The following is a 26,305-nucleotide window of genomic DNA, read 5'->3' on the forward strand; positions in this document are numbered from 1 at the left end:
TGGCAATGTTCATCTCCATGTCCTCCCAGAGCAAGTCCAGCAGGCTCCTCCCCATTACATCCCCGGTGTTGGAAGAAAATCTCACACTCAACCGGCAATTAACCATGGTCACCAAGCATGTCCTTCTCGGACGATCTCACCTGGTGCCCGCAGCAGTTGGAATTAATCCATCGTATATGGAGATCCCACTTCGTTGTAAACTCATGAACTGCAACCTCAGTTGGAATCCGTTATTAGACTTCGCTCGCTCTACTTCGTTTTCACGTGTCACCATTTGCATCTTATCTCGTTTTTTAGCCATCACTTGAATCAAGATCTGTCCCACTGTGAGTTAATAATTTGCTCCTACGTAGCTAAATTTTATCCTTATACTAGATATATATTTTTATAGAACTTGCGTTGCCTTTTGTTGCCTGGATGGCTGGATTAGAAGAGATTTCATCTGGGTGTATAAATGGTGTATTACTTACCGACCATCGTGCGAGCCGAGGGGACTCTTGAGCCTACTTATAACTATTGTTGTTTTCAAAGAAGTGGAGGGAGTTCCAACGGTACTGTAATTACGGGAACTTGCGTTGCCTTTTGTTGCCTGGATGGCTGGATTAGAAGAGATTTCATCTGGGTGTATAAATGGTGCATTACTTACCGACCATCGTGCGAGCCGAGGGGACTCTTGAGACTAATTATAACTATTGTTGTTTTGAAGGAAGTGGAGGGAGTTCCAACGGTACTGTAATTACGGCGGTGTAAATTCTTACGTACCCAAGATTTAAATTCAGACAGCATTACTATTGCAACTAGATATTAAAATCCGAATGATGTACAGAGTAAAAATATACGAAAAAATTTTATATATTTTATTAAAATTAAACAAAATAATAATTAAAATTAATTAATTGATATAATATTAAAAATAATTAATAAATAATTTTTTAAATAATTAATATAAATTTTTTATTAAATTATAATAAATAGTGATAAACATTCGGAATGTAACTTTTCAAAAACTCAGGATGCCATTTGCCAAAAGATCATCAATCTAATTTTTTTATTAAATAATAATAAATTATATTAAATATTTAAAATGTCATCTGTCAAATATTTAGAATGTTACTTGTCAATAGATCACTAATTTGATCTTTTTTTATATATTATATTAGATGTATCCTAACAGTTACTGTATTGAATTATCATAAAAGATATATCTAAATTCATACAAACAACAAAAAATGTATAGCTTTACTATTTTAAAGAACTATGCTGATAACCATCAAGAGAGTGACTTGACAGAATGGATCTTGACTTTCATTCAAGTGATTGAGTTCGAATCACGATGAATATTGGAACTTCGATTAAATATTAGATCGCTCTTTTTCAACCCTTTTTATCTATATATATATATAAAAATTATACTAATGAATATATCAAGCCAATTATATAACCATCCTTTTATTACTCTACATGTCTTTCGAGCTGTTGACTCCAGCAATTCGAAAGGTCAAAAATATATTTGCATATACTTGATTTACATATACTTGGACAAAATACTGTGTCTTACCAGCTATTGACTCCAGCAATCCGAAAAATCAAGAGTACATTTGCATATACTTGATTTGCATTTACTCGGACAAAATATTCACTGCAACCATGATATTACATTATCATTGTAGCAAACCAATCGTGAATCAGAAATGAATGGAATATACAAAATAATATAAAATATAATTTATAAAAATTAATAAAATATATAATAATCGATAAAATATAAAAATTATTATTAATTTATTATAAATTTGATATAATATTATTATTGTAACGAATGTTTTTTCATATAGTTGATTCCAATCCCTTCCCCCACGGCGCAACCAAATTTCCAAGGCGTCTCCGCCTTTGCTTCTCCAACAGTTCTCGCCTTTCAAAATTCTAATGTCCTTGGCAGCCAAGTCCCAATGCTTCAATCATCTGCCGCCGTCGCTATTAATGAACTCTTCCAGAATTGATATTTGACGTCATGTGTATATATAATCACCATCTGTTAGTTATCTGATCAAGCCTCCAATTGAATTTTCTGAGAACTTTCGATATCGTAATGGAAACAATAAATAGTTTGATTATTTCATGTTTATATAAGAAGAAAAATATGATTTAGATACGCAAAAACTCTGAGTTAAAAAAATGATGTTTAATTAAACATGTAACAAAGTGAACCAGAAAAACATATAAAAGAAATTATGTTTATGTTGCCGTTGCGTTGGAATGATGACTAGTAGATAGCTAATATTAATTTTTTTTTTTTTTTGTACAAAGATCTGTTACTTCAACAGAGCCCCCAGTGCAATGATCAAGAGAACGATGTTTGAATATCTCATTTTTATAAGGATACTTGCATAAACATAAAGGTACTTTGAGTTTAAAAAAAAATAAAAAAGCTTTGATAATCATGGTGGTTTAAATTTTCCTTTGGTTTAATAGAAAAATAATACAATATACTGCTAAAAATAGAGTCTATTTACCGAATTATATGAATAATAGAAATATTAATTTTCCTAAATGGCTGTACAGTAAATATACTCTAATAGGTACAGCCATCCATTATGCCGCGTTTTTTTTTTTTTTGGTACATATCATGCTGCTGCTTTTTTTTTCTTTTTTTTGGTACACGTTATGCTGCATTTTTTTTTTTTCTTTCTTCCTTTCTTTTTTTGTTTTTGATAGAAATGCTGCGTCTTTTCAAGAGCATCACAAATGCAGGTGGTCAATGAAATGTAATCTATTATTTTACCAAAAAAAAAAAGAAATCTATCTATTATAATTTAAAAGTTTGAATGATATAGGGCCCGATAATATCCAATTTCTATGGGGGCCTAAAAGCAAAAGTCCAATCTATAGGAGTGCACGTGACAGTATTTTAGTGCCAATGTGCCATGTGCCCTTCTAAACTTAATCGAAGGTACACCAACCGGACAGCGGAGATGTACATTCCACACAGATCCAACGGCTGTACTAAGCGGATCGATGTCCCTTCGTCGACCCTATAATCCGGGCCGATCGCTGGTTCGATCGATGACGTCAGCCCGAGCTCTCCCGAATTACCCCTCCTGCTCTCTCCTAATTCTATTTTTTTAGGGTTCCCATAATAAATATAAAGATGGAAAATAAAAGAGGAATTCGCGTTGGAGTAGAAAAAGGCGAACCTCCAACTCAAAAGATATTTTCTTAAGTCTTGTCCTCGCCGGATTCGGTCTCCACCTCTCTCGCTCTCTCTCTCTGCTTCTAGGGTTTCTTCCCGTCGCTCCTACTCATCGTTTCAGGGGTTTCTGCCCTACCTGTTCAGGTCTTTTTCTCATCTTTGACCCTTTTTTTTTTTTTTTGCGTTTTTTCGTCTCCTTTTCTTTGCCAACCTGTGCTTTGATTTAGATCAAGCTTTTCTCTTTCATCTGGTTTTTCGTCTTTGGGTTTTGTGGATTTGTTGCGTTTCTTTTTGTGATTTTCTAGCGTTTTGACACCCCATCGGAGGAAAAGTTTTGATTTTGATTTTTTATTTTTTGGCAGAAAGGGGAAAGTTTAGGGTTGATGGTCCGTTGCTCACATTTCTTAGATCTGTTGTGATTTTGCTGGATCGAGGTTGTGGAGTTAGGGTTTAGATTGATTTTCCTTGAATTATGCGAACCTCATGGGCTGATTCGGTCGCGAACGCCGAGAGCTCGGCGGCCGCCACCGGTTCTTCTGCTAGCAACGCCACCGCTGCTGCTCCTCGTCACGCTCGCAGTACCTACGTCCCGCCTCATCTCCGCAGCCGCCCGTCGTCGTCCGAGCCCCCGGCCCCAGCTCCTGTCGATGCCCCCTCTGCTGCGTCGCGGCCGTCCGGGTATGGTGGGTCTGCCGGTGGGAACCGCTGGGGTGGAGGACCCGTTCGTGATTTGGGCCGCCCTGGGTTTGGTGGAAGCCGCGGAGGGGGTGGTTGGAATTCGAGAACTGGTGGATGGGATCGAAGGGAGCGGGAGGTGAATCCCTTCGCTAATGATGACGAAACAACCGAGGCTGCATTTGATGATCAGGAGAATACTGGCATCAATTTTGATGCATACGAGGACATCCCTGTTGAAACGAGTGGTGAGAATGTACCACCACCCGTGAACACATTTGCTGAGATTGATCTAGGGAATGCACTGAATGAGAACATAAGGAGGTGCAAGTACGTGAAGCCGACACCAGTCCAGCGCCATGCAATCCCAATCTCCATTGGGGGGCGGGACCTGATGGCCTGTGCTCAGACAGGGTCAGGAAAGACAGCAGCTTTCTGCTTCCCAATAATTAGTGGGATCATGAGGGGGCCACCTGCGCAGAGGCCACGGGGTGCAAGGATGGTTTACCCGCTTGCACTGATTTTGTCACCCACAAGGGAGCTCTCTGTCCAAGTATGTTTTTGTATTTAGATGTTCCATTTCAGATTCCCTTTTTCATCTGCTGGTCTTGATGATTCATTTTTCTATTTCCATTTGTTTTGTTGTTTATATTTGTTGAGCTTTGTGTTGTAGATAAATGAGGAGGCTAGAAAGTTTGCCTACCAGACTGGAGTTAGGGTCGTTGTTGCTTATGGAGGAGCACCAATCAATCAACAGGTTTTTCACTTTTTATTTGATTTTTGCCGAAGTTTCAAATGCCGGTACGGATATCGTACAATTTTTTTTTTGCCAGAATGGTAGTACCAGGAACTGACACAATGTAGGATAGCATCCTATACTGACACACAGTGTACAGATGCCACAAACCTTGGATAGTACGGTACTGTTCATACAAACCTTGATTTTGTTCTGGCATTTGAAACCTTTTTAGGTTTTTATTTTGTTGTTGAGCCTGTAGAAAATTTCGTTTACAGCATATTGTTCTGATATGCGCTGATTCTGTGTGGAGTTTGACTTATGATGGATGGTTGTCACAAGCTTGCTTTTTGCCCATCTGCACTGTACTAAATCCCTCTCCATGGGGTAAACCATAGACACAGGCCATGGTCAATAGATACATGCACACGTGCATGCACCTCTGCACCTGCATGTGCATATATGACGATAGAGATAATTTAAGTTCTCGTCTAGTTTCTACTACTGTCTGTGGCTTGCAGAGTTGCAGTTAGCATTTTCTGTCGTCTTCATGTATGTATCATGGGTATTTGTTTGAAGCTGAACCATTATGGGATCAAAAATGCACCCTCTGCTATAAAATCATTTAAAATTGGACATGCATGCTACCAAGGCTGCTTATAAATATCTTGTGATTTTACGCGATGTTAAAATATGTAATTGCAAGATATCATGAAGTTGTGTTATTATGAGCTGGATCATGATCACCAGACCTTTTGTTGGAGTCTCATTTATGTTTTTTAGGATGAGTTTTCATGTTTGGCTTAAAATTTACAGAGTTCAGACTTTGATATGAAACATTGCATTATTATATGCAAATTATAAATTAACAATAAAGCTAAGAGCTATCAGTGACTAATTATTAGTAACTAGAATTAGTGGCATTTTCTATCCAAGAAAGTGGATTTTACTTTTGGAACCTCATTTTTATGGAATTCCTTATCGTTATAAAACATGCATGCTTTCATCATGCGGAAGACTATTAATGGGGCCAAGTGGCCCAGACAGCATGAAACCCTCGGCTTCTATAATGGACTGGATGGCAACACAGATTCTTTTTTCTTTTGGATCAAATTAGGGAAGGAAGGAGGAGAAGAAAGGGTTGAAGAAAAGGGAGGGAGAATGTGGAAAATGGAAAAATGCAAAGTGAAAAGAAATAACAAAGGGAAGAGGGATCAAATATAATTACGTCAAAAATTTAAAAGGATAATTATATCTTGACTAGGATAAAGATGATTGAAGGGGTTGAGGAAGAAGAGACACTTCTCCTCCTATGTTAGACAAATTAGTGAGCAAGGGTATGTCCTTTTTGCTTGTATAATAGCTTGCATAATATCATGTATGGTCTGCTTCTTGGGTGGTTGATTTGCAAGTTATAACTGTCATTTGTTATTTAGATAATATATCTGTGTGTGATGGGTGTGTGTGTTAGACAAATTAGTGAGCAAGGACATGTCCTTTTGCTTGTATGATATCATTTATGGTCTGCATCTTGGGTGGTTGATTTGCAAGTTATAACTGTCATTTGTTATTTCGTTAATATAGCTGTGTGTGTGGGTGTGTTGTGGTGTGTGTGCATGTGTGAGAGTGCGTGTACGCTTGTGGTGCGTGCGTGATGCATGTGTGGTGCATGTGTGTGATGCATGCATGTGGTGCATGTGTGGTGCGTGTGTGTGATGCATGCTTGTGGGGGGTGTGTGTGTATGCAACATACGTACGTACGTAGTACTCGTTGCAAGTGGTGAATAGCTAATAAGTAGCTTAATTTGTGGGTTAGTGTGACAGATTCTTACTGTTTATACAGCTCAATTTATGTTCATTGTTAATATTTAGTGATATGAGTCCATCTAAGACCAGTGAGTGGTGCAACCTTGTAAAGATTTGACATTTAGTGACATGTGAGCTGCTGTCTAGTCTTTAGACCGGTGACTAATGCAAACATATGTTAGTTTGTTTTCTAAAAAATTTGAGGTTGTTACTTTGCCTTCCTAAAGAGGAGGCAGCCACTACCTAGATACTTGTCCTGGCTTAGGTGCCTTAGTAACAGCCTAAATGGTTACTTTCTACAGCAATCATGCATCCATTGATGTATAAGTGACTTTTATATTTCATCTTAGATGCATGCAACTTCTGCATATATTTGTGTCTAGCGTGTGTGATAGTCTTTGTGCTATGGCAAAAGTGGTCTATATTTATGAAGAACATGTGTTACACTTATTCAGAACTTGCCATTATTTTAGTAGAACTCCTAACCTTCATTCCTAGTGCAAAATTATATTGGATTCTTTGATTCCCTTCAGTGAGGCTACTTTCACCCATACCATCACTATTACTGGATGCCATGAAGCTTCTTAGATGGCATGACCTTGGCATAGAATTGGTGGATTTAATGGGACTTTTTGTAGAGTGAGGAGTGATAAAGAGATTTTTTTTATAGAGAGCTGAGTAATGAGAGTTGAAGAGGGAAACAACCCATAGGATATGAGAATTTTATGGGGTTGGACTGGAGCCTTTGAGTCTTTTTTGGTTGACATTGATATAGTGTAGTTATTACATCGACAAAGGAATGCTAATAATGAGATATGAAAGATGAGAGAGAGCTGAATGGTGGATCATGAGCTGAATGTGTAGAAGTGGTATCATATTAAATTCCTTTGAAGCATAGTCGAGAGATGCTTGAATTTGACACTACAATAAATGATGGATTATATATAAGTTCTGAGTAGCAATTGGGACTAGCCGCATGAGATTTAGATTGAGATTCCTATATATTAAATGAATGTATGCATTACAGGGATTTGATAATGAGAGCTTGATGTTAGTGCTAATGCTTAAAAAAAGGAAGTTTGATACAGTATGAGGCTATTTTATAGGAAGTCTGAGTGAGCCTATTTTACATGAAGTCTGGGTGCTTGAATTTGAAGTATGATATAAGCTAGGGGTAACATGGATTTGATGTCACTTAGGTTCGTACTTTATGCAGGTAGTTCTTGTTATTGCCAAAGTTCCAAAAGACAAGGTGGTGTCATGGCTTCACATTTTTTTAATAACTTTTTGTTAGCATTGTAAGCATGGTATCATAAGCTTTAAACTATACTACTACTAGTTGTTTGGTATATATGATAATGAGAGGTTGATGTTAGTGCTAATGCTTGTTACATGCTCTTTCAACCAAATCTCTTGGGTGATGGTTCAAGTACTATTTTATATGAATTGATTTCTTCCAATGACTTAAAAAATGTTATGCATATTGTTGCATAGTGCCTGCATATGCATATGCAGTCTCCTGATTGCACCGCATCTCCTATATACATTACTGTATGCGGTCATACCACATAAGGACCAAAAAGGAAGTCCACTTAGCATTGTGCATGTATGTGGCTTCCTTAGTATTGTGAGGCTTTATATGTAAGCCCACTTGGCAAACTAGAGCTACATATATAGCCTACTTTTATGTGGGCCTATGTAGGTGAAGCAGGTTTAAGTTGATGGTTGGGTGTGATATGGTTTCAAGTGGGCCCGATACAGTATTAATAGTGCTAAGATGTTATGTGAAAATTCTTGCTATTGGATTAGTTATTATTGTTATTAACATTATTATATTGATCCATGAAGTTCCTATCATTGTCATTATTTTTTATTATACTTAATATATTATATTATTTCTAAATGCTTAAAAATAGTAACTGCTTATGAACCTGCATATGCTGCTCCTACCTCATATGCACTATATGGTTCCTTGTCCGCTTGTAAACCGCAGCTGCTGATTTCTTCAAACTCAAAAATTAGGATTTGGTGAATGGAATTTGAAAGTGTTTCTTGAGTTTCATGTTAGCAATTTGAAAGTGAATGGAATTTAGTTTTGCCAAGTTCTCTATTATATATGTGAATCTTGGGTATATTTGATGGCTAGCAGGTAAGCCTCAATGAGTATACTTTCATCTTGTGTATATCCTTAGTTTTATTGGTGCTAGAGAGCTAAAAAAACAAGAGAAACAACTCTGTAAAAAATGGTCATGTATTTATCTTTTATCAGTTTACATAACCAAATAATTTTGATGGTAAAATCTGGATTTAAAATATTTCATCAACTGATGGAATCTCCAACCGTCCATTAGATGTGCCGTATAGATGATTTACATCATAAATTAATGAAACATTTGTCTATGATCATGTCCCAAGTGACATGGTCAGTTTGTAAAGGAAATATATCCAGTTGTTGCAATAATCCTTGGAAATTTGATTGTTATGAATCAAATCATTTAATCTATATATGATAACCATGTTGCAAGCATTTTTGTTGTACGCCGTGTTTCAAATCTTGGGCAAATGGGGATGTCCATCTTGTCCTGTACATCTGGTTCCTTTCCTGTGACTCTGTGAGAAAATATGACTAGGACGGGAACCATCCACATGGGGAAGGACGAAGAAAGAGGAAATAAAGGAAGGATAGGAGAAGAAAAGGAGAGAAAGAAAAGAAGAAAAGAACAAGACAGGAAGGAAAGAAAAAAAGGAAAGGAAGAAAGGAAGGAAAGAAGAAGAAGAGGAGAGAGAAGGAAAGAAGAAGAAAAAGGAAAGAAAAAGGGGAAGAAAGGAAAAGGAAGGATGGAGGAAAGGAAGGGAGAAGAACAAGAAAGGAAGGAATAAAGGAAGGAAAGAGGAAGAAAAGGAAAGACTGGGAGAAGAAAAAGAAAGGAAAGAAAGAAGATGGAAAGAAAGAAGAAGAAAAAGAAAAGAAAGAATGGAAGGAAGAATAGAAAAAAATGAAAGGAAGGAAAGAAGGAAGAAAAGATGGAGGGTAGCTATAGGGATGCTTGAATGTGACATCCCTACTGATAAGGCAGGACGTCAAGGTGTTTTGTTCCCTAGAGAAACTGAGAAAGCTCTCCCCACATGATTTAAAACCTTGGATGTATGTTTTATTTTCTTACATATATGAGTAATAAAATGGGTTAGAGATTGCCAAGAATGTGAATGCATATTATAATTCTGTGGAATTGGTTTTTGGATGGATCTGTCACTAGTTCAGAAATTTGTTGAAGGCTTTAAAGGCAAAAGAACATTGATAGTTCAGCTCACTGCTTTTTTTGCTATTCCTTTTCTATCTTCTTTCCATCACTGGATTGAAGATCTTTTGAAGGTAAATGGAAGAAATGCATATTATTAGGATGAATTTTAAATTTTAATCATGACATACTAAGCTGAAGGTAGCTTTAAGTTGGAAAATGCCTTCATGGTGGTCTAGGTTGAGTGTAGGTTGGAGTATTGATATGTGGACGTTTCCTTCCACTATAACCTTGTGCCAAAAAAACTCAGCTACCCAAGGCGAGGTGTGGATATCCCACTTTTGGAAATAGCCAGTCAAAGAAAGATTACTTAAAAATAACAGAAGTCATCATTTGCAATGACTAAGAATTGATAAATTGTAAAAGATAATTTGAAGTTTAGTTTTATGCCTAAAAGTTCTTTGGAGGATGTCCAAATTGGCATTTGATATGTGCAAAATTTACTTTAACAGATCAGTTGGTTATTTTTTCCTGATATAGTGATAGTGATTTATGGGAAACCTGTTTCGCTTATGAAACCATTTGGTTGTTGATCAGATTTGTTTATAGATCTATGAATGTGTAAATTATGTTCTGGCATACATAATTACATATACATGATGCATGCAAGTTAAACCCCAAAAAAAAAACGTATTTTGCATTGTTCTGTAGATTCCCAAGCAAACTTATTTATTGTTGTAGTGCTATGCTTTGGTGGGAAATACATGCATAGGGACTACTGCTTTTTCAAATTTACTGCCCGTGTAAATGTACTGTTGTACATTACTATATTTTTTTTACTATAGCCTTTTGTAATTGCAACTATACCTTTGATTATCAATGCCAAAAAAAATATGCACATAGAGAGTTGCACATCTGATGCAGTGCCATACACTTGAATGCGTTGCAAGTCAGCATGTGATAATATTACTCAGGCATGTGCAAAATCACACCTATGGATCTTTTAGAAGCTGATCTGTTCGTCATGTTTTCTAGATTAGTATGTCCCATTATTGTAGAATTTGTTATAGAGAGTTGCTCATTTCTCTCTGCACTCATTTGAAAGGTTATGCTGTCTTTCAAGTTGCAAAGCGTAGCTGTATCTTGGGCACATTATTTAGGACAGGTTGTTCATGTATCATTTTTTCTTCTTAGTTGGTATATGTAACGTAAGCTTAGCTTGCAGTATGTTACTAGGTGATAACAAAAGCATGTTAGCTAATTTGTTCCAAACAAAATGAACCCAACCCTGTTGATACTGAAAGATCTAGGAAATTCCTCTTTGTTTTGACAGATAATTCTCAGTTGTTTATTTATGTATAATTATCTTGCCTCAGATCTCATAGATTTAGGGATACAGTAAGATTGGCAAAATTTCAGGCCAATGGCTGCTAGAGTTGGCCAAATGGATGTATATCACAGATCTGAACTCAACTAGCAAGAAATTAGCTAGCTTCATGATGGGGTTATTATTGCACAGACTTAAACTAAGTTCATGTCTGGAAGGAATTGATGTGCTGTACGCCAGAGTGGAGGAGGATGGATGGCTGGTGGTTGGAAAGAGTTTAATGCTTTAATGGAATGAGAATGTTGGAAGTTAAATGGTTCTTGTTCAGTAAGGTGGACAATTTTAGTTTAGTATCAAATTTTACAACAGGTCGTGCTTAAATGCTGAACATGGAATATTTAATTATTATGGTCCAGCAAGTAATTTAGCTTAGAGATGTGGTTTCAATTTTCTACTTACATGTTCAATCTTAGGTCAATGTTATGGTCTGGTTTCTGGTTTTGATTGTCTGCTTGACAAATATGACTAGTATGACTAGGTAGTACCCTGACCCTGGATGTGATATTCTTTCTTGTTGAAGTATAGCGAGAGGTGGCAGAAATGCAGAGATTAGGAGGAAATACTAGGTACTGCATAAGGAGCATGCACTGAGCTTGAATCGTACTCCCTGAGAGCATACAATGCAAAACAAGTTTCAGATGTAGAAGAAGGGGAAGACAACTAAAGGTATAACTAAGAACTTTGACAATTTAAGGGAACAAGCAATCATGGAAATTTACAAGTACTAACTGAAAGCCAAATGCAAAAATATGCTTGAGAGCTAAACGGAGCTTCTTGAAATGCTCTTATTTTGTGGATGTATTCAATTGATAATCTGTCAGTAGGTTTTTTGTCAAAATATAAATTTATGATCCTAGCAAGGTTGGCACTGAAAGTAGATGAGCAGAGCATTTTTAAGACAAGTGGTTTTATGAGTTGTGGCAGTCAGTTGCTGTCATTGAAGCTATTTGGTTTTCTGCTAAATAAAAGAGATTAGCGGAATTGGTCCAAGTATAGATTTCATTTGGGTTTTTGTGGCTTGTGCTTGAAGGTTTGGGTTCCAACTTGTTGATGCTTTACACTTCGTATTTCCTCAAATACATTTGCTATGCTGTTGATGCGGTTTAGCACCCTTCTGATTAAGCAGCAGTTATTTGTTAAAACAGTTAAACTTGGGATCGAGCATTTAGTATGCTTCCATCATACTTCTCTTGTGCTTTCTTCCTGTGACAGGCTTTCTACCCAATTACTTGCTAAGGAAATCTTTGAAAGATCTCTATTTAATCCTACAGTTTTGTTCCCTTTTTATTTAGGTGAATTCTGTTCATGAAATTATTAGTGCATTATGATGTTTATTTTATTGGGCTCTACATCTTAAATACTTTTTTAAAAAATATATATATATTTGATCAATTAGCATGTTTGAAGATAAAGTCCTGTGGGAATCTTCATTTACTGTTTGAAATGTCTTAATTTCTTATGTCTTTGGTGTCTTGTCCAAGACTGGTCATGGATCATGGTGGTACAGATGCATAACCTTTCTGCCAAAACAGAATCTGCATAACCAATATTGTTTTTTTTTTTTTAACGTTCAATTAGGCCTGATTAAATAAAGAAAAGTGTCCTTGAAATCCCGATACATAGTGTACTGTTTCTTTTTTAAATATTATTATGCATTGTTACTGATTACAGTTCATGCATTTTGGCAGTTGCGGGATCTGGAGAGGGGTGTCGATATTCTTGTGGCCACTCCTGGTCGTTTGGTAGATTTGTTGGAGAGGGCTAGAGTTTCATTACAGATGATCAGATATTTGGCCTTAGATGAGGCTGATAGAATGCTTGACATGGGTTTTGAGCCACAGATTCGGAAGATTGTTGAACAAATGGACATGTCCCCACGAGGTGTAAGACAGACCATGCTGTTCAGTGCCACATTTCCCAAAGAGATACAGGTTTGTTTCATTACGTGTTGAGGATTCTTATATTATGTATGTACTAGAATCTTTGTAAATTGTTTACAATTTGTGGTGTCAACATTTTTGTGCTGGTTGGTCCTTGTTTAATTTTGGATATAACATAACATATGAAGTGCCTATGTATCTCTTGATTATGTTATGCTCCAGATTTCAGATGGTAAGCATGACAGTTTTGAGGAATCTGTGTATGAGTCATCCTAAAGCCTTTATAACAGAGCTGTATATCTGTAATTGGTGCATATGAATTGGTGCTTGCTATCATGAACCGTGCGATGAGACATATGTTAGTTATGAATGAATCTGTTATAACTTTGGTGCTATAAATGCTTGATCTAGAAATGGCATTATAAATTGATGCAATCCAATCACAATGATTGATATGTACTTTTTATTTATTTTTTTAATTTGTTTTTCTATTGATATTTTTGTTGCTAACACCTCATAGTCACTGGTATGCATTAAATTACGTTGTTCAATCTTTCTTGGGTCAAGAGTGAGAAGTGGCGGACGAATGTCAAAAAGTTGAATAAGAAATGGGACTACTAGAAAATGTAGACATGTAGGCAAAATTATTTCAAGCTAATATTTCTGATGTTTATTTCGTTAGAAATGTTAAGGATTTAAGTTCAACGGGGAAAAACTGTTTATAATATAGAAATATTTAAGTATTGTTTCTCTAGGCTTTTGATATTTTGATGCTTGATGGGAAAAAAGGAAATACCTGAAGTCTGCATCACATCTCCAAACATGGGTTCGACATGACAAGACATGGGTATGGGTATGGGATTGTGTCTGGCAGGATCATCATGTTTGGACACATCTTCAGTGAATCTGAACCATGGATAGCTATGGAATCTATCCACTTTTTTTGAGAGGGGACGGAAGGCGTAGAGAGCACTGATGGAAAGTGGGGCACCTTCATGGCATGAGGCTGGTTCATGGACCGGATCAGGTGGAGCACACCAACAGCGGATAAAGCATGCTTTGGGAGGGGGGTGGTGGTAATTGAGGCCAAGGTAGGTGCAATATTGGGAAAGGAGAAGGATTAAGTTACAGTTGGTCCAGATCAGGCTGTTGGCATGGGAGATGCACATGGCATAAGGGGAAGAGCATTTGATGGAAGGTTCTGATCCGATCAGGAATTATTTGAGTTTGATAAGCAAATTAAATTCTTTTCTTTAACTTGCACCCTATCTTATGAGCAGGACTTGTTCAATAAAAATAATTTATCCAGTCTCTTATTTTGATGGCCATTTAATATCCAGTCCATGGCCTGTCTTAGAAACAAGACATAGGTGTATTCAAAAATCAGGAATTGGCATGTGTAAATTTGTATAAGACAAAGCAGAGGTGCATATTAAGTAGACTATAATGATGAAAAGTCAAATGAAATAGCGCAAGGCCTTACAGAATCTGGTTATGTACCGCATTTCTATGCACCTGCACCTAATTTTTGGAGCCTTTTTTTTGTTGGCTGAGTCCTTGTATTCTAAGATTGGAGGATAACAAGGATTGAAGTCCCCAACACCTGTTCTCTTACCTGACACCTGTGCCAAATCCCATTGGAATAAAGAGGTTATGGCATTGCATTGTTGGATATAGCTTATGTGGTTACAACGGTTTGAAAAAAAATATTTAGGCCGATAGATATGCTCTATACATGTTTCAGGGCGATTGGTTTGCTTGGTTATATGTAATTTGGTTACCATATGTGTCTGGCGAATCTATCTTTTCATTTTCCTTGCATGTTGTTCTAGGTATGCCATTGAATTTTTTCTAATACCTATCCTGGCACTAACAAAATTGCAATTTTTTTATGCAGACATTGGCTTCTGACTTCCTTTCCAACTACATCTTTCTTGCTGTTGGAAGGGTTGGTTCCAGTACTGATTTGATTATACAGAGAGTTGAATTTGTTCTTGAATCAGACAAAAGAAGCCACCTTATGGACCTTCTTCATGCCCAAAAAGCTAATGGTGTTCATGGAAAGGTCATATCCACTTCAAAACTGAACTTTCTTGTGCTTTTTTTCTTCACACCCGAGGGTGGCTCCATTGGGTTTCATTTTATTGGATTTTTGCAACATTTTCTTGCTGACTCATTTATATGGTAATATTATTTTGATTGGGTAATTTCTGTGGTTGATGATACCATTACTTTGATCCCTGCAGCAAGCTTTGACTTTGGTCTTTGTGGAGACGAAGAAAGGAGCTGATTCACTGGAACACTGGTTGTGTATGAATGGATTCCCTGCAACCACTATTCACGGGGATAGAACACAGCAGGTAGGCAAATGGGTGATTTGTCGAATTATTGTTCTGATGATATTTGAAAATTGTCTTATTTGTTTCCCCTTTTTTTCACCAATCTTATTTGTTGTATATCTATTGTTAAGGAAGTTGCCTATTATGCCCATGATACCTGTATTTGTGCTTCATTCTGGATGGTGTAAAGTATTGTGTTCAACATTACAATGAACATACTTTTTTATTTTTTTATTTTCTTGATTAATCATTATCTTTATTGAGTAGATGAGAAATTCCCTAGACAAAGATGGTTGTTAGATAACTTATTGATTTTTGATTATTACCGTGAATCTATTTGTATTTTTTTCTTAGAGATTGCAAAGCTGATGCAGCAGTAGAATTTAGGACTGCTTATTGAGGGTTCTGGATTTTTGTTGAAGAGGATTTCCACCCGAAAAAAGCAAGAGGATCGAATAAATTTTATGCAAAATCTGAGTGCTGTTCTGATGTCTCTGCAAGTAAGAGTTTAAATTCAAGTATGAAAATCTATAGTTGTAGGCTTTTGAGTGCTTTCTGAGGCATGTAGATGGGTTTAAATAAACACTAGATTGCTGTCAAGTAATTTCTGGGCGCAAAATGCCAATATTTTTGTGCACAAAATGATAGACCATAGCAAAATTAGGGTGTAAACTCACATTGGACATCTTGGAAGTGGATGATTATTATGCACTGAAAAGAGCAAAGCAGTGGAAAGATTATATATGCCCCTGCAAGTATTACTACAAAATCATTTCCGGATAGAAGAAGAGGAAAGGAAGAAGTTTATGGAGAGAGAGGAAAAAGGTGCAGGGAAGACTCTGAAATGGCCTGCAGTATAATGCCTCTTTTTTGCTTCCAACTTTCAAAATCAAATTACTTTCTGACCAAAAAAATAAAATTACCTTGCATCAGTCAACCCATCAAAATAAAAAGCAATAAAGCTTTAACTTTTTTCATAAAATACCCTCATAAGATGGCTTGCGACATATAGTAGGAAAGAGGAGGTTGTCCAGTATGTCCTTATGAAATGATCAGTATAAGAGTTACTGATTTTTTTTGGCATTGATACTAAAGAATGAAAACATTGAGGAGTTTTTATCACATTCCTGAGGAACATATGGTTTTGTTGTGGACCAAATTTGGAGTAGTTTAGTGAATCTCATTGGAGTCTGTAATTACTATTTTCAATTATCTTTTATGTAAAAGATATTGTATAATGCAAGAAGGTAAAGCTTTTCGTTTTTCTCTAGTAACTAGGTAATGCTATTCATGAGAAATGGTTGTGGACTTTGCTTGTCGGGAAGCTGACAGTTAAGCATGCAGGATTTCTGAATTTCCCACGTTACTAAGTATATTTGTAGTTAAATAGGTGGATGTAGCTTATCTTGGGCTGAAGAGATGTAGTCTCTATTTTGTCATTTATGGGAGAATTTATAAGTATAAGATATGACAGGGTTAAGAAGCTGTGATTACAAGCACTCGAAGAAAGGTTTGGACTTCTGCCTTTTGGTTTCTGAGACATTGAAGTCCACTTCATGTATAGTGGCTTCACGTATGGCAGTCCACTTCTTACATTTGACTGGTTGCGTCTATGACTGAGCTCTAAACTGAAAAATTCGTCAGATGCCTGGCTCCTTTGCAAGGCTATACCCCAAGACTAGTCATTGGAACAAGTGTTCATTGGTCTTCTATGCCAAGGGTTTGGTTGCAAATCAGATTGTTTTTCTTGTTATTTTGCTAATAGTGTTAAAATTGATTGTGTTAGCATTGCATAGTGGATAAAAGAGGATAAATGTCTTAGTAAAAAGCATATTTCGTCATTGATGGCATTAGAATCATTGGATTTGTTATACTTTTTATGATGAGCCAATACTTTTTTTAAAATGTTGGATGATGAGGACAGAGGACTAACAGTTTGCTCTTCGCCAGGAAATCCTTGATGTTTATTTTGTTTTTCTGTGTTTGCTTTTTTGACTGAACTACTCTTTAAGCTTGTTGGAGCCTGTCATTTTTAAGCTTATGTATTCATAAAGAGGTTTTTAGAAAATGTTGCTTTTCCAGTACTAGTTTGAGTTGACACCGTGCTCTTAATACAAAATAATGAGCTTTTTACTGCCTCAATTACTGTTTTTTGTTTTCCTCTTTTTGGAAATCTCTTGCTAGAAAGTTTTAAGTGGAAATTATCTGCTTAATTTAATTTCTGACATAATATTAATTAGCCATTGACTGACTACCAACGCCCCCTTGAAGCATCAACTAGTGATTGCCCAGTCATTGACATCAAAGTTGCAGTATTCAACAACCAGATGATTGTTACTATCTTATTGATGAGTTAATTGTAGTTTTATGGGATTTACTTGATCCCTGAGCTTGTCTTATTATTCCTCTCCTCTTCAAAAATAAGTTTAAAAGTTCTGCTGCTCTTGTGAAAGTAATTTGTTTTGTTTCTTGATTACGGGTTTTGAATTGGATGTTGCTGCTGGTGCTCTATTGGCACGTCATTTATGTTTTCTTACAGGAAAGAGAATATGCATTGAGATCCTTTAAGAGCGGTGCAACTCCAATCTTAGTGGCAACAGATGTTGCAGCACGTGGGCTTGACATCCCCCATGTGGCACATGTTGTCAATTTTGACCTTCCAAATGACATTGATGACTATGTGCACCGTATTGGAAGGACAGGGAGAGCTGGAAAGACTGGTCTGGCCACTGCCTTCTTCAATGATGGCAACTTAAACCTCGCAAGACCGCTGGCTGAGCTTATGCAGGAATCTAACCAGGAGGTTCCTGCATGGCTCTCCCGCTATGCTGCTCGTTCTTCCTATGGTGGTGGTGGTGGTAGGAACCGTCGATCTGGTGGTGGAGGTGCTCGCTTTGGCGGTCGGGACTTCCGACGGGATTCCACCTTCAGTAGGGGTGGAGGTGGTGACTACTATGGTGGAGGTGGTGGGTATGGTGGTGGGGGATATGGAACTGCATCTCCGGGGTACGGGGGTGGCTATGGTGGTCCGGGGGTGACTAGTGCTTGGGACTAACATTATCCCCATTGTCTCAAACAACTAAAGTTCTATTGCCCCTTGTTTTCTAGAATATAATTTTGATAGGGTTGCACACTCGCAGGGTTAAACAGTGGGTAATTGTCCCTTTTTTGGTCTTCTGTTCGTTCAGTAGTCTCTCTTCTTATTGGTTCCCCATCATTGGATGTGTTATCTGGCATTCTGGATGGTTAATATGTGATGGTGAATTGATGGTGGTGGCTAACTTCTAGGTGTTGATGGGATCTGTTTATTTTTTTCTCTTTTTTTTACTTGTCTTTTTCGTCATGGGTTGGGTGTAATTTTGGTGGGGGGTTGTAGAATGTGTTTAGGGTGGGAGGGGCTTTTTTTTTGGGGCTCTTTGTTTCATCTCATAGCATGTTCTTTTAGACCTGAATTAATGGTGGGGGAGTAGACAAGAGCTAGGCTTTTGCTTTCCATGTTTTTATTTCGTGTTCTTGTTGTAAATTTCTGAGAGATTTACTGAAATAAATATGACGGGAAGGGAGAAAAGGGGATAGGATGTCAAATCTTAATGGAAACAGAGTAGCGTGCTTTACGGTAATCTGATATTGTTATTCGAACATACTGAAATATATTTTGTTTTGTCTTTCATTCTCTTTTACTTGCACATGCAGAAAAATATTGTCGAATCTGTTATGGTTAGGAAAAAAAATGGTGTCTTTATGTATTAGTGGATATGCTGTCCATGTGGCGTAATTGAGCAAGCATGTTTATGGCAATCTCCCTCTTGTCAGACCTACATTGGCGCAACGAGAGAAACATGGGGGATGCTGATTCTATTTTGTTCAGCTTTCCTCAAAAGGAAAAAAAAGAAAGATTATATTTGTTCAGCTATTTGGTCAATTGCTATGCTATTGGGATATGGGACAGTCTCCAACGTGTCTGAATGCTCTGCCCTGTGGTTGCCCCTACTTTTTGCTTGATTTATGATGAGCTGATGAAAAGATTGTGGCTTCTAGTTATGAAAATCGTGCGGATCATTGAATTTGTGTTGGTATCTTAGTTGCTTGAAAGGGCAATGGGGTCACTGTAAATGGGATTTGGCAGCACAAATTTTGTTATTGTTGTTGCCTGAAGATACGTGAGCCTTTTGGATTCAGTAGCGTATTGCTTTGATTTTGTTTGGATGTTTATTCGTTTCTTCAAGGCCTTTCATTCATTGCTTGCGTGCGGTGCTGGAGTCGGCTTGGAGTTGATTGCTGGGAACTCTGTTCGTAGGGTTGTTCTATGGTGATTCGAGAGGTCAGTTGCGTCATGTAATTTTTTTCTTGGGCTGTTTTATTGTGTTATTGTCGTTTATTTCTCCCTTTGGTTCGCCATCAAACTAAACTAGTGGAATAAATAGAAGCAGAGATAATTATGCTATGTAACTTACCTGATCTAAGATCTAAAATTCTAACAGCACATGAAGTTAGGGATAAACTTGGTAGTTTTGTAAAATACTTAAAAGGAACCGACGATATGATCTTTTCCAATGCTTGCATTGAGGTGGCCATGCGGTTGGTAGTGCTCAGCCGAAGTCTTGCACCAGTGATGATGACTGCGCGTTACAAAACGAATTGAGGAATGCATGATTAGTGGGAGAAAGTGTGATTTGATTCCGGATGTTTGGTGTTAATCGGCAGGGGAATTTTGTCGGTAGGCACGAAGGAGCTTTCAGAATCTCTCGAGACGTCTGAGGGGCAGGGTACAAGGCAGTCCCGCTCTTCAAGGTACAGGGCAGGCATACTCCTTCAGGAAGGCTGGAGGCAGGTGTCAACGAGGCAGGGTTCTGTACCAGACGACGTTGACTCTAAGAAGAAGATTATTAGAATGATATAGCGTTTGATGAAATGTTGAAGCAACTCTGTGGTAGCATTTGTTAAAAGCTTGATAATATTTGGTGCAGATATTCAATAGAGGTATACCTTGTAGAAGTGTTATCTCTAAGGAGAGGGAGTGATAGAATGAGAGTGTGAAGATGGAGGAGGATAAAGCTAATCGGAAGTACTGACTTTGGGTTTGGATTTGTCCAGGCTCGAATAATAGAGGTTTGTTATAATTTGGACCAGAATTGGAGCTAGGTTGTAAAGTGTAGTAGCTGTCTCTCAGAGGTGCCTAAGGATGTAGAGAGAGGGGGAGGAATGATTTCGTAGACTCATTTCACATTATTTTTCTACACGCGGAGACCATATTTTTGGATGATTTAAAGTGTCACATTGGAACTAGAAACAATAATGCAAACATTATTGGTCTGATCATTGAAAAGGACAATAACAAAGTGGATGGCACCGACATTCATACTGCACTTGACCCTAGCACCACCCTCTAGCTGTGGTGCTAGCTATCCATGCCGATGCCAAGTATTAAACATGACTAGTTTAAAAAAGGGTTTTGTTGCAGTGCTTCCTAAATCCATGTATGAAATAAATTTTTTCTTAAATTTTTTGTCTGCTGTTCGCTGTATGATGAATGGTCCAAATTTTTTGACAGGGAAATCTATTATAACAGGTGGAAAGTTAGAGTACAGATGGCAAGTACTCTAATTTGAACAAAATTCGAGAGCCAAAATTCATATCATATAATAAAATGGCCAAGAGAACATTTGCTGATAATTTTATAATTTAGGTAGCTTTCAAGGCAGATTATAAGCGATCAACCTTTCTTTTTCCTTGTTTAGATAAAAATCCTCTTCCAAGGATCATAGTTGTATCCTTGGCTTGATAAAAAGATTCACCTTCCTTCACCCATCCACTATAGCTTTGAGATCCATGCAAACAGGCGAATGATGGGTCTAGAGCACTTCGAGATATGTGCAATAGATGATCCAGTGGTGGATGGGCATGATGCAAGGTGAAAAAAGAGATGGGGACGGGGGAGGGATGGAGAGGAAGAGGAGGGAGAGAGGACATCGGGTGAGAAGTTGGAGAGAGGAGGGGGATGAGATTATGGCAGGGAAGAAAAGGCGCCGGGGGAACAAATTGGGAGAGGGAGAGGTCATTGGGGGAGGAAGCAGAGAGAGGTAATTGGAGGGTCATCTAATTATAATTATAGATCATCAATGGTCTGTTGGTGCAAAAATCTGCTTGCACCGGAGAAACTGGAGTCGGGGAAGCCGCGGTCGCCTCCGGAACCTGCAAGGGAAGTCTAAACCGGAGGTGGGGTTGCTCCGGTAAGACCCTCCGACGCTCAAGTCAGTTCTCTGCCTCAACAAGAATGGAGTGCTCGAACGGAGAATTTAGCAGAGTTTTGAGATAAGAAATGAGCTTAGAGAATAACGTATCTGGGTCCCCCTTTTATAGGCGGAGGAGGCAACGGATTGATGGCGACGTTTGTAACCGTCTGGTAGTGGGCCGCCCATGGTCAGGGAAATTTATTGCGAAGGGTAGTGGGGTAGACTCGTGGCTATTGTCATAGCCTGCCATGTAGGGCCTGTTGCAGGTAGTGGAGCGGCGTCCGTTGCTGCTAGTTGTCAGCGAGTAGTGGAATCGTGCAGCACCTGCCGCAGGGAGCGGAGCAGAATCGTGGCCGTTGACACAGCCTGTCAGAGAGTAATGGGCCCGCCGCAGGGGGTGATGGAGCCGCGCGGGATCCGCTACAGGAAGTGGAACAGGATCATGGTTGTTATTGTGATCTGCCAGGGGTCGCGGATCTGTTGGTCGAGGCTCGACAGCGGTCGGAGTCCGGCCTCTGTAGAAGTCCGGGAGGGGTCCTCCTTTCGGTTGGGGTCGTGGGTGGAGTCCGGCTCCCGTAGGAGTCCGGACGGAGCTTACCTGCAGTGGATACTGAAAGCGGAACCCGGCTCCCGTAGGAGTTCGGGCGGAGCCCTCTGCAATCAAAGTTAAAGATGAAGTCCGGCTCCCGTAGGAGTCCGGACGGAGCTTACCAGCAGCTGATACTGAAGGCGGAGCCCGGCTCCCGTAGGAGTCCGGGGGGAGCTGAGCTGCCGTCGAAGTCGAAGGCGGAGCCCGGCTCCCGTAGGAGTCCGGGCGGAACCGAGCTGCTGCTGATGTCGAAGGCGGAGCCCGGCTCCCGTAGGAGCCCGGGCGGAGCCGTGCTGAAGTCGACGGCGGAGCCCGGCTCCCGTAGGAGTCCGGGCGGAGCTGAGCTGCTACTGATGTCGAAGGCGGAGCCCGGCTCCCATAGGAGCCCGGGCGGAGCCGTGCTGAAGTCGGCGGCGGAGCCCGGCTCCCGTAGGAGTCCGGGCGGAGCTGTGCTGAAGTCGGCGGCGGAGCCCGGCTCCTGTAGGAGTCCGGGCGGAGCTGAGCCATTGTCGTTGCCGGTGGTGGAGCCCGGCTCCTGTAGGAGCCCGGGCGGAGCTGTTCTGCAGCTGATGTTGGAGGCGGAGCCCGGCTCCCGTAGGAGTCCGGGCGGAGCCGTTCTGTTTCGTCGTCGATTCTGCTGGTTTCGGCTGTGGGTATTCTATACCCAACAGTTGTTATTGTGATCTGCCAGGGGGCGCGGATCTGTTGGTCGAGGCTCGGCAGCGGTCGGAGTCCGGCCTCTGTAGAAGTCCGGGAGGGGTCCTCCTTTCGGTTGGGGTCGTGGGTGGAGTCCGGCTCCCGTAGGAGTCCGGACGGAGCTTACCTGCAGTGGATACTGAAAGCGGAACCCGACTCCCGTAGGAGTTCGGGCGGAGCCCTCTGCAATCAAAGTTAAAGATGAAGTCCGGCTCCCGTAGGAGTCCGGACGGAGCTTACCAGCAGCTGATACTGAAGGTGGAGCCCGGCTCCCGTAGGAGTCCGGGCGGAGCTGAGCTGCTGTCGAAGTCGAAGGCGGAGCCCGGTTCCCGTAGGAGCCCGGGCGGAACCGAGCTGCTGCTGATGTCGAAGGCGGAGCCCGGCTCCCGTAGGAGCCCGGGCGGAGCCGTGCTGAAGTCGGCGGCGGAGCCCGGCTCCCGTAGGAGTCCGGGAGGAGCTGAGCTGCTGCTGATGTCGAAGGCGGAGCCCGGCTCCCGTAGGAGCCCGGGCGGAGCCGTGCTGAAGTCGGCGGCGGAGCCCGGCTCTCGTAGGAGTCCGGGCGGAGCTGTGCTGAAGTCGGCGGCGGAGCCTGGCTCCTATAGGAGTCCGGGCGGAGCTGAGCCGTTGTCGTTGCCGGTGGTGGAGCCCGGCTCCTGTAGGAGCCCGAGCGGAGCTGTTCTGCAGCTGATGTTGGAGGCGGAGCCCGGCTCCCGTAGGAGTCCGGGTGGAGCCGTTCTGTTCCGTCGTCGATTCCGCTGGTTTCGTCTGTGGGTATTCTATACCCAACACTAGTCCCCCTACTTCCGAGTTTGAATTTCAAACGAAGGAAGTACAGAGAGAGAGATGGGTACAGCCGGAACCGTCACTTCGAATCCTGCGCACGGCCGCCTCCAGATATTTTGGTATTTAATGTGTGTACGCCAGAGCCCGCTTTTCGGTGAAGGTGACCTGAAGAGTTTTTTCGGAACCCCCGTTGAAACGCGATCCCAAGCGCCGTGCCACGAGAATTTGCGAGCGGTCAACCCTCGATAGCAATGAAGGGGATAAGCGCGACACGTGGCACACACCAGCTGGCCCAGGAACGCTCGCCGCCATAACTGCGCTAGGATCCGTCGGCTATTTAAACCCCTCAGTCCTTTCACGGCTTCATCTTGGTGCTTTTCTTTCGCCTGAGAGTCTTGCCTCTCTCGCACCAGTCCTTGCCCCCTTCAGCCCCCCCCCCAATTCTTCTCTGAGGGTTTCCACACCATGTCCTCTACTCTGGAGGCTGTTCTTGAGGGGATTTTTAGGGCTTGGAGGAAGGTGAGGAGGAGAATGGCGGCCGGTGAGAATCTCCGTCGTTTTAAAGGGGGCTCGAGGAAGAATTCCTTCAACAACGGGGGTTTAGAAATGGGGGCTGTCGGTGAAGTTATTCTGCCCGCGAATTTCGGAGTAGCAAGGCGGGGTGATACCGGTCAAGAGGGCAGAGCTGCCGTCATAAGCCATGACGGGATCCTTGACGCCGTCGGGGCCGAGGGACCGGAGGCGGTCGGCATCGATGGCGAGGCAGTGGAACTTGTTGCGGGGACGGTGGAAGTAGCGCATGCCGACCTTGCCGGAGCAATTTAGGTGGCGGTTGTTGTGGGGTGCTCGGAGATGAGGCACATCTCTGGTGTCGCTACCGCTTCTGAGGTGACTCTGGTTCTTCTTGAAACAGGTCTTCGCTACTGCCGCCGTTGCCCTTACCGCCTCCGGAGATCTATCCCACCCCTTTCCCGTTAGGGTTGGGACTTCAGAAACAGAATGAGGCGAGATGGGGCGAGAGCTGTTACACGCACTGGAGAACGCGACTGAGAAGGATAGAGACGGAGAGAGGAGTTCGTAGCTCGAAGCGGCCTCCGGTTCGTCCTGCCCGAACCGTGCTTGCGAGACTCGTAATGACGTGTATCTTCTTTTTCTTTCTTTTTTTTTCTGACCCACCGGGTCCTGTAACGTATACTCTTGTTAAATGAAAAAGAGATTTTGTTACCTCGTCTGCATCTCACATTAAATAGTTGCCCGTCGAATTTCTTCATTTTCCTTTCCTTCTCTTCGTCTGTATAACGTCGTCCCAAGGTCGTCGACGACCTCTTCAGTTCATGTGGGGTTGTCGTTTGCCGAGCTACTTTTTCGGTTCTCACGTCGTTCGAAGATACCCGATTGTCATTCCGTCGATGGCTGCAGGTTCGCTTGGGGCCCTTCAGGCCCGAAGTCCCTCCTAGGGCTTGAATTTGGGGATTCAAGCTTCCGTTGCCTTTGGGCGCTGTTTGCTTTCCTTTTTGCTTGGGATTTTTCTCTGTTGAAGTCGGAGCTGAGTCCGGCTCCCTTGGGAGTCCGAGTGGAGAAGTCCTCCTGAAGTTGGAGTAGCTTGGTTCTCGTAGGGGCCAGGGCAAAGCTTTCGTTTTCCTGCAATCAAAGTCCTAGGCAAAGTCCGGCTTCCGTAGAAGTCCGGGCGGGGTTGTCCTGTAGCTGATGTCGGCGATGGAGCCTGGCTCCTGTAGGAGCCCGGGTGAAATCTTTTTTGTCGTTGGAACCCGGCTCCCGTAGGAGCCCGGGTGAAGTTTTCTTTGTCGCTGGAACCTGGCTCTCGTAGGAGTCCGGGTGGAGCCTTCTTTGTCGTTGGGACCCGGCTCCCGTAGGAGTCCGGGTGGAGCCTTCTTTGTCGCTGGAACCCGGCTCTCGTAGGAGTCCGGGTGGAGCCTTCTTTGTCGTTAGGACCCGGCTCCCGTAGGAGTCCGGACCTTTCGTTTCCCTCGGAGCTGTTCTGCAGCTGATGTTGGAGGCATTCCCCGGCTCCCGTAGGAGTCCGGGCGGGGTCCTCTGCGATCAAAGTTAAAGATGAAGTTCGGCTCCCGTAGGAGTCCGGATGGAGCTTACCAGCGGCTGATACTGAGAGCGAAACCCGGCTCCCGTAGGAGTCCGGGTGAAGTCTTCTTTGTCGTTGGGACCCGGCTCCCGTAGGAGTTCGGACCTTTCGTTTTGCTCGGGCCGGCGTGAGGTCCTCCTCGCGTTATCGGCCTGGCTTGCGGGGGCGCTTTAGGGCGCTGTGGGGTCTCTCCCTCATCCGGTCTAGAAGAACCGGGTCTCCGAGTTTGCTCAAGTTGGGGCGAGGTTCTCCTCCTGTCCCTAACAGGGCTGCGGGGGCACATTAGGGCGTTGTAAGGCCTCTCCCCCCATCCGGTCTAAAAGAACCGGGCCTTCAACTTTGCTCAAGTTAGGGCGAGGTTCTCCTCCTGTCCCTAACAAGGCTGCGGGGGCACATTAGGGCGTTGTAAGGCCTCTCCCTCCATCCGGTCTAAAAGAATCGGGCCTTCGACTTTGCTCAAGTTAGGGCGAGGTTCTCCTCCTGTCCCTAACAGGGCTGTGGGGGCACATATGGGCGTTGCGAGGCCTCTCCCCCCATTCGGTCTAAAAGAACCGGGCCTTCGACTTTGCTCAAGTTAGGGCGAGGTTCTCCTCCTGTCCCTAACAGGGTTGTGGGGGCACATATGGGCGTTGCGAGGCCTCTCCCCCCATC

At 41.6% G+C, this 26,305-nt stretch overlaps 1 protein-coding gene across 3 annotated transcripts; it reads left to right on the top strand.

The window, feature by feature from the left end:
• The first annotated feature begins 3,162 nt into the window (after positions 1–3,162).
• On the top strand, positions 3,163–18,922 carry LOC105054596 (DEAD-box ATP-dependent RNA helicase 37). 3 transcript variants are annotated; one of them, XM_073252087.1, is made up of 8 exons: positions 3,163–3,334; positions 3,553–4,418; positions 4,539–4,622; positions 12,722–12,775; positions 12,875–12,964; positions 14,811–14,978; positions 15,160–15,273; positions 17,792–18,922. In XM_073252087.1, exons 2-8 carry the CDS (start codon positions 3,663–3,665, stop codon positions 18,305–18,307), a joined length of 1,782 nt encoding a protein of 593 aa, XP_073108188.1. In that variant the 5' UTR covers positions 3,163–3,334; positions 3,553–3,662; the 3' UTR covers positions 18,308–18,922. The 3 variants fall into 3 exon arrangements, with proteins under 3 accessions (XP_073108188.1, XP_073108186.1, XP_073108187.1); XM_073252085.1 differs by having other exon boundaries at positions 12,722–12,964; XM_073252086.1 differs by lacking the exon at positions 4,539–4,622 and having other exon boundaries at positions 12,722–12,964.
• Positions 18,923–26,305: the final 7,383 nt, after the last annotated feature.

Source organism: Elaeis guineensis, chromosome 2 (genome assembly GCF_000442705.2).
Source record: "Elaeis guineensis isolate ETL-2024a chromosome 2, EG11, whole genome shotgun sequence".
Lineage (NCBI taxonomy): Eukaryota > Viridiplantae > Streptophyta > Magnoliopsida > Arecales > Arecaceae > Elaeis > Elaeis guineensis.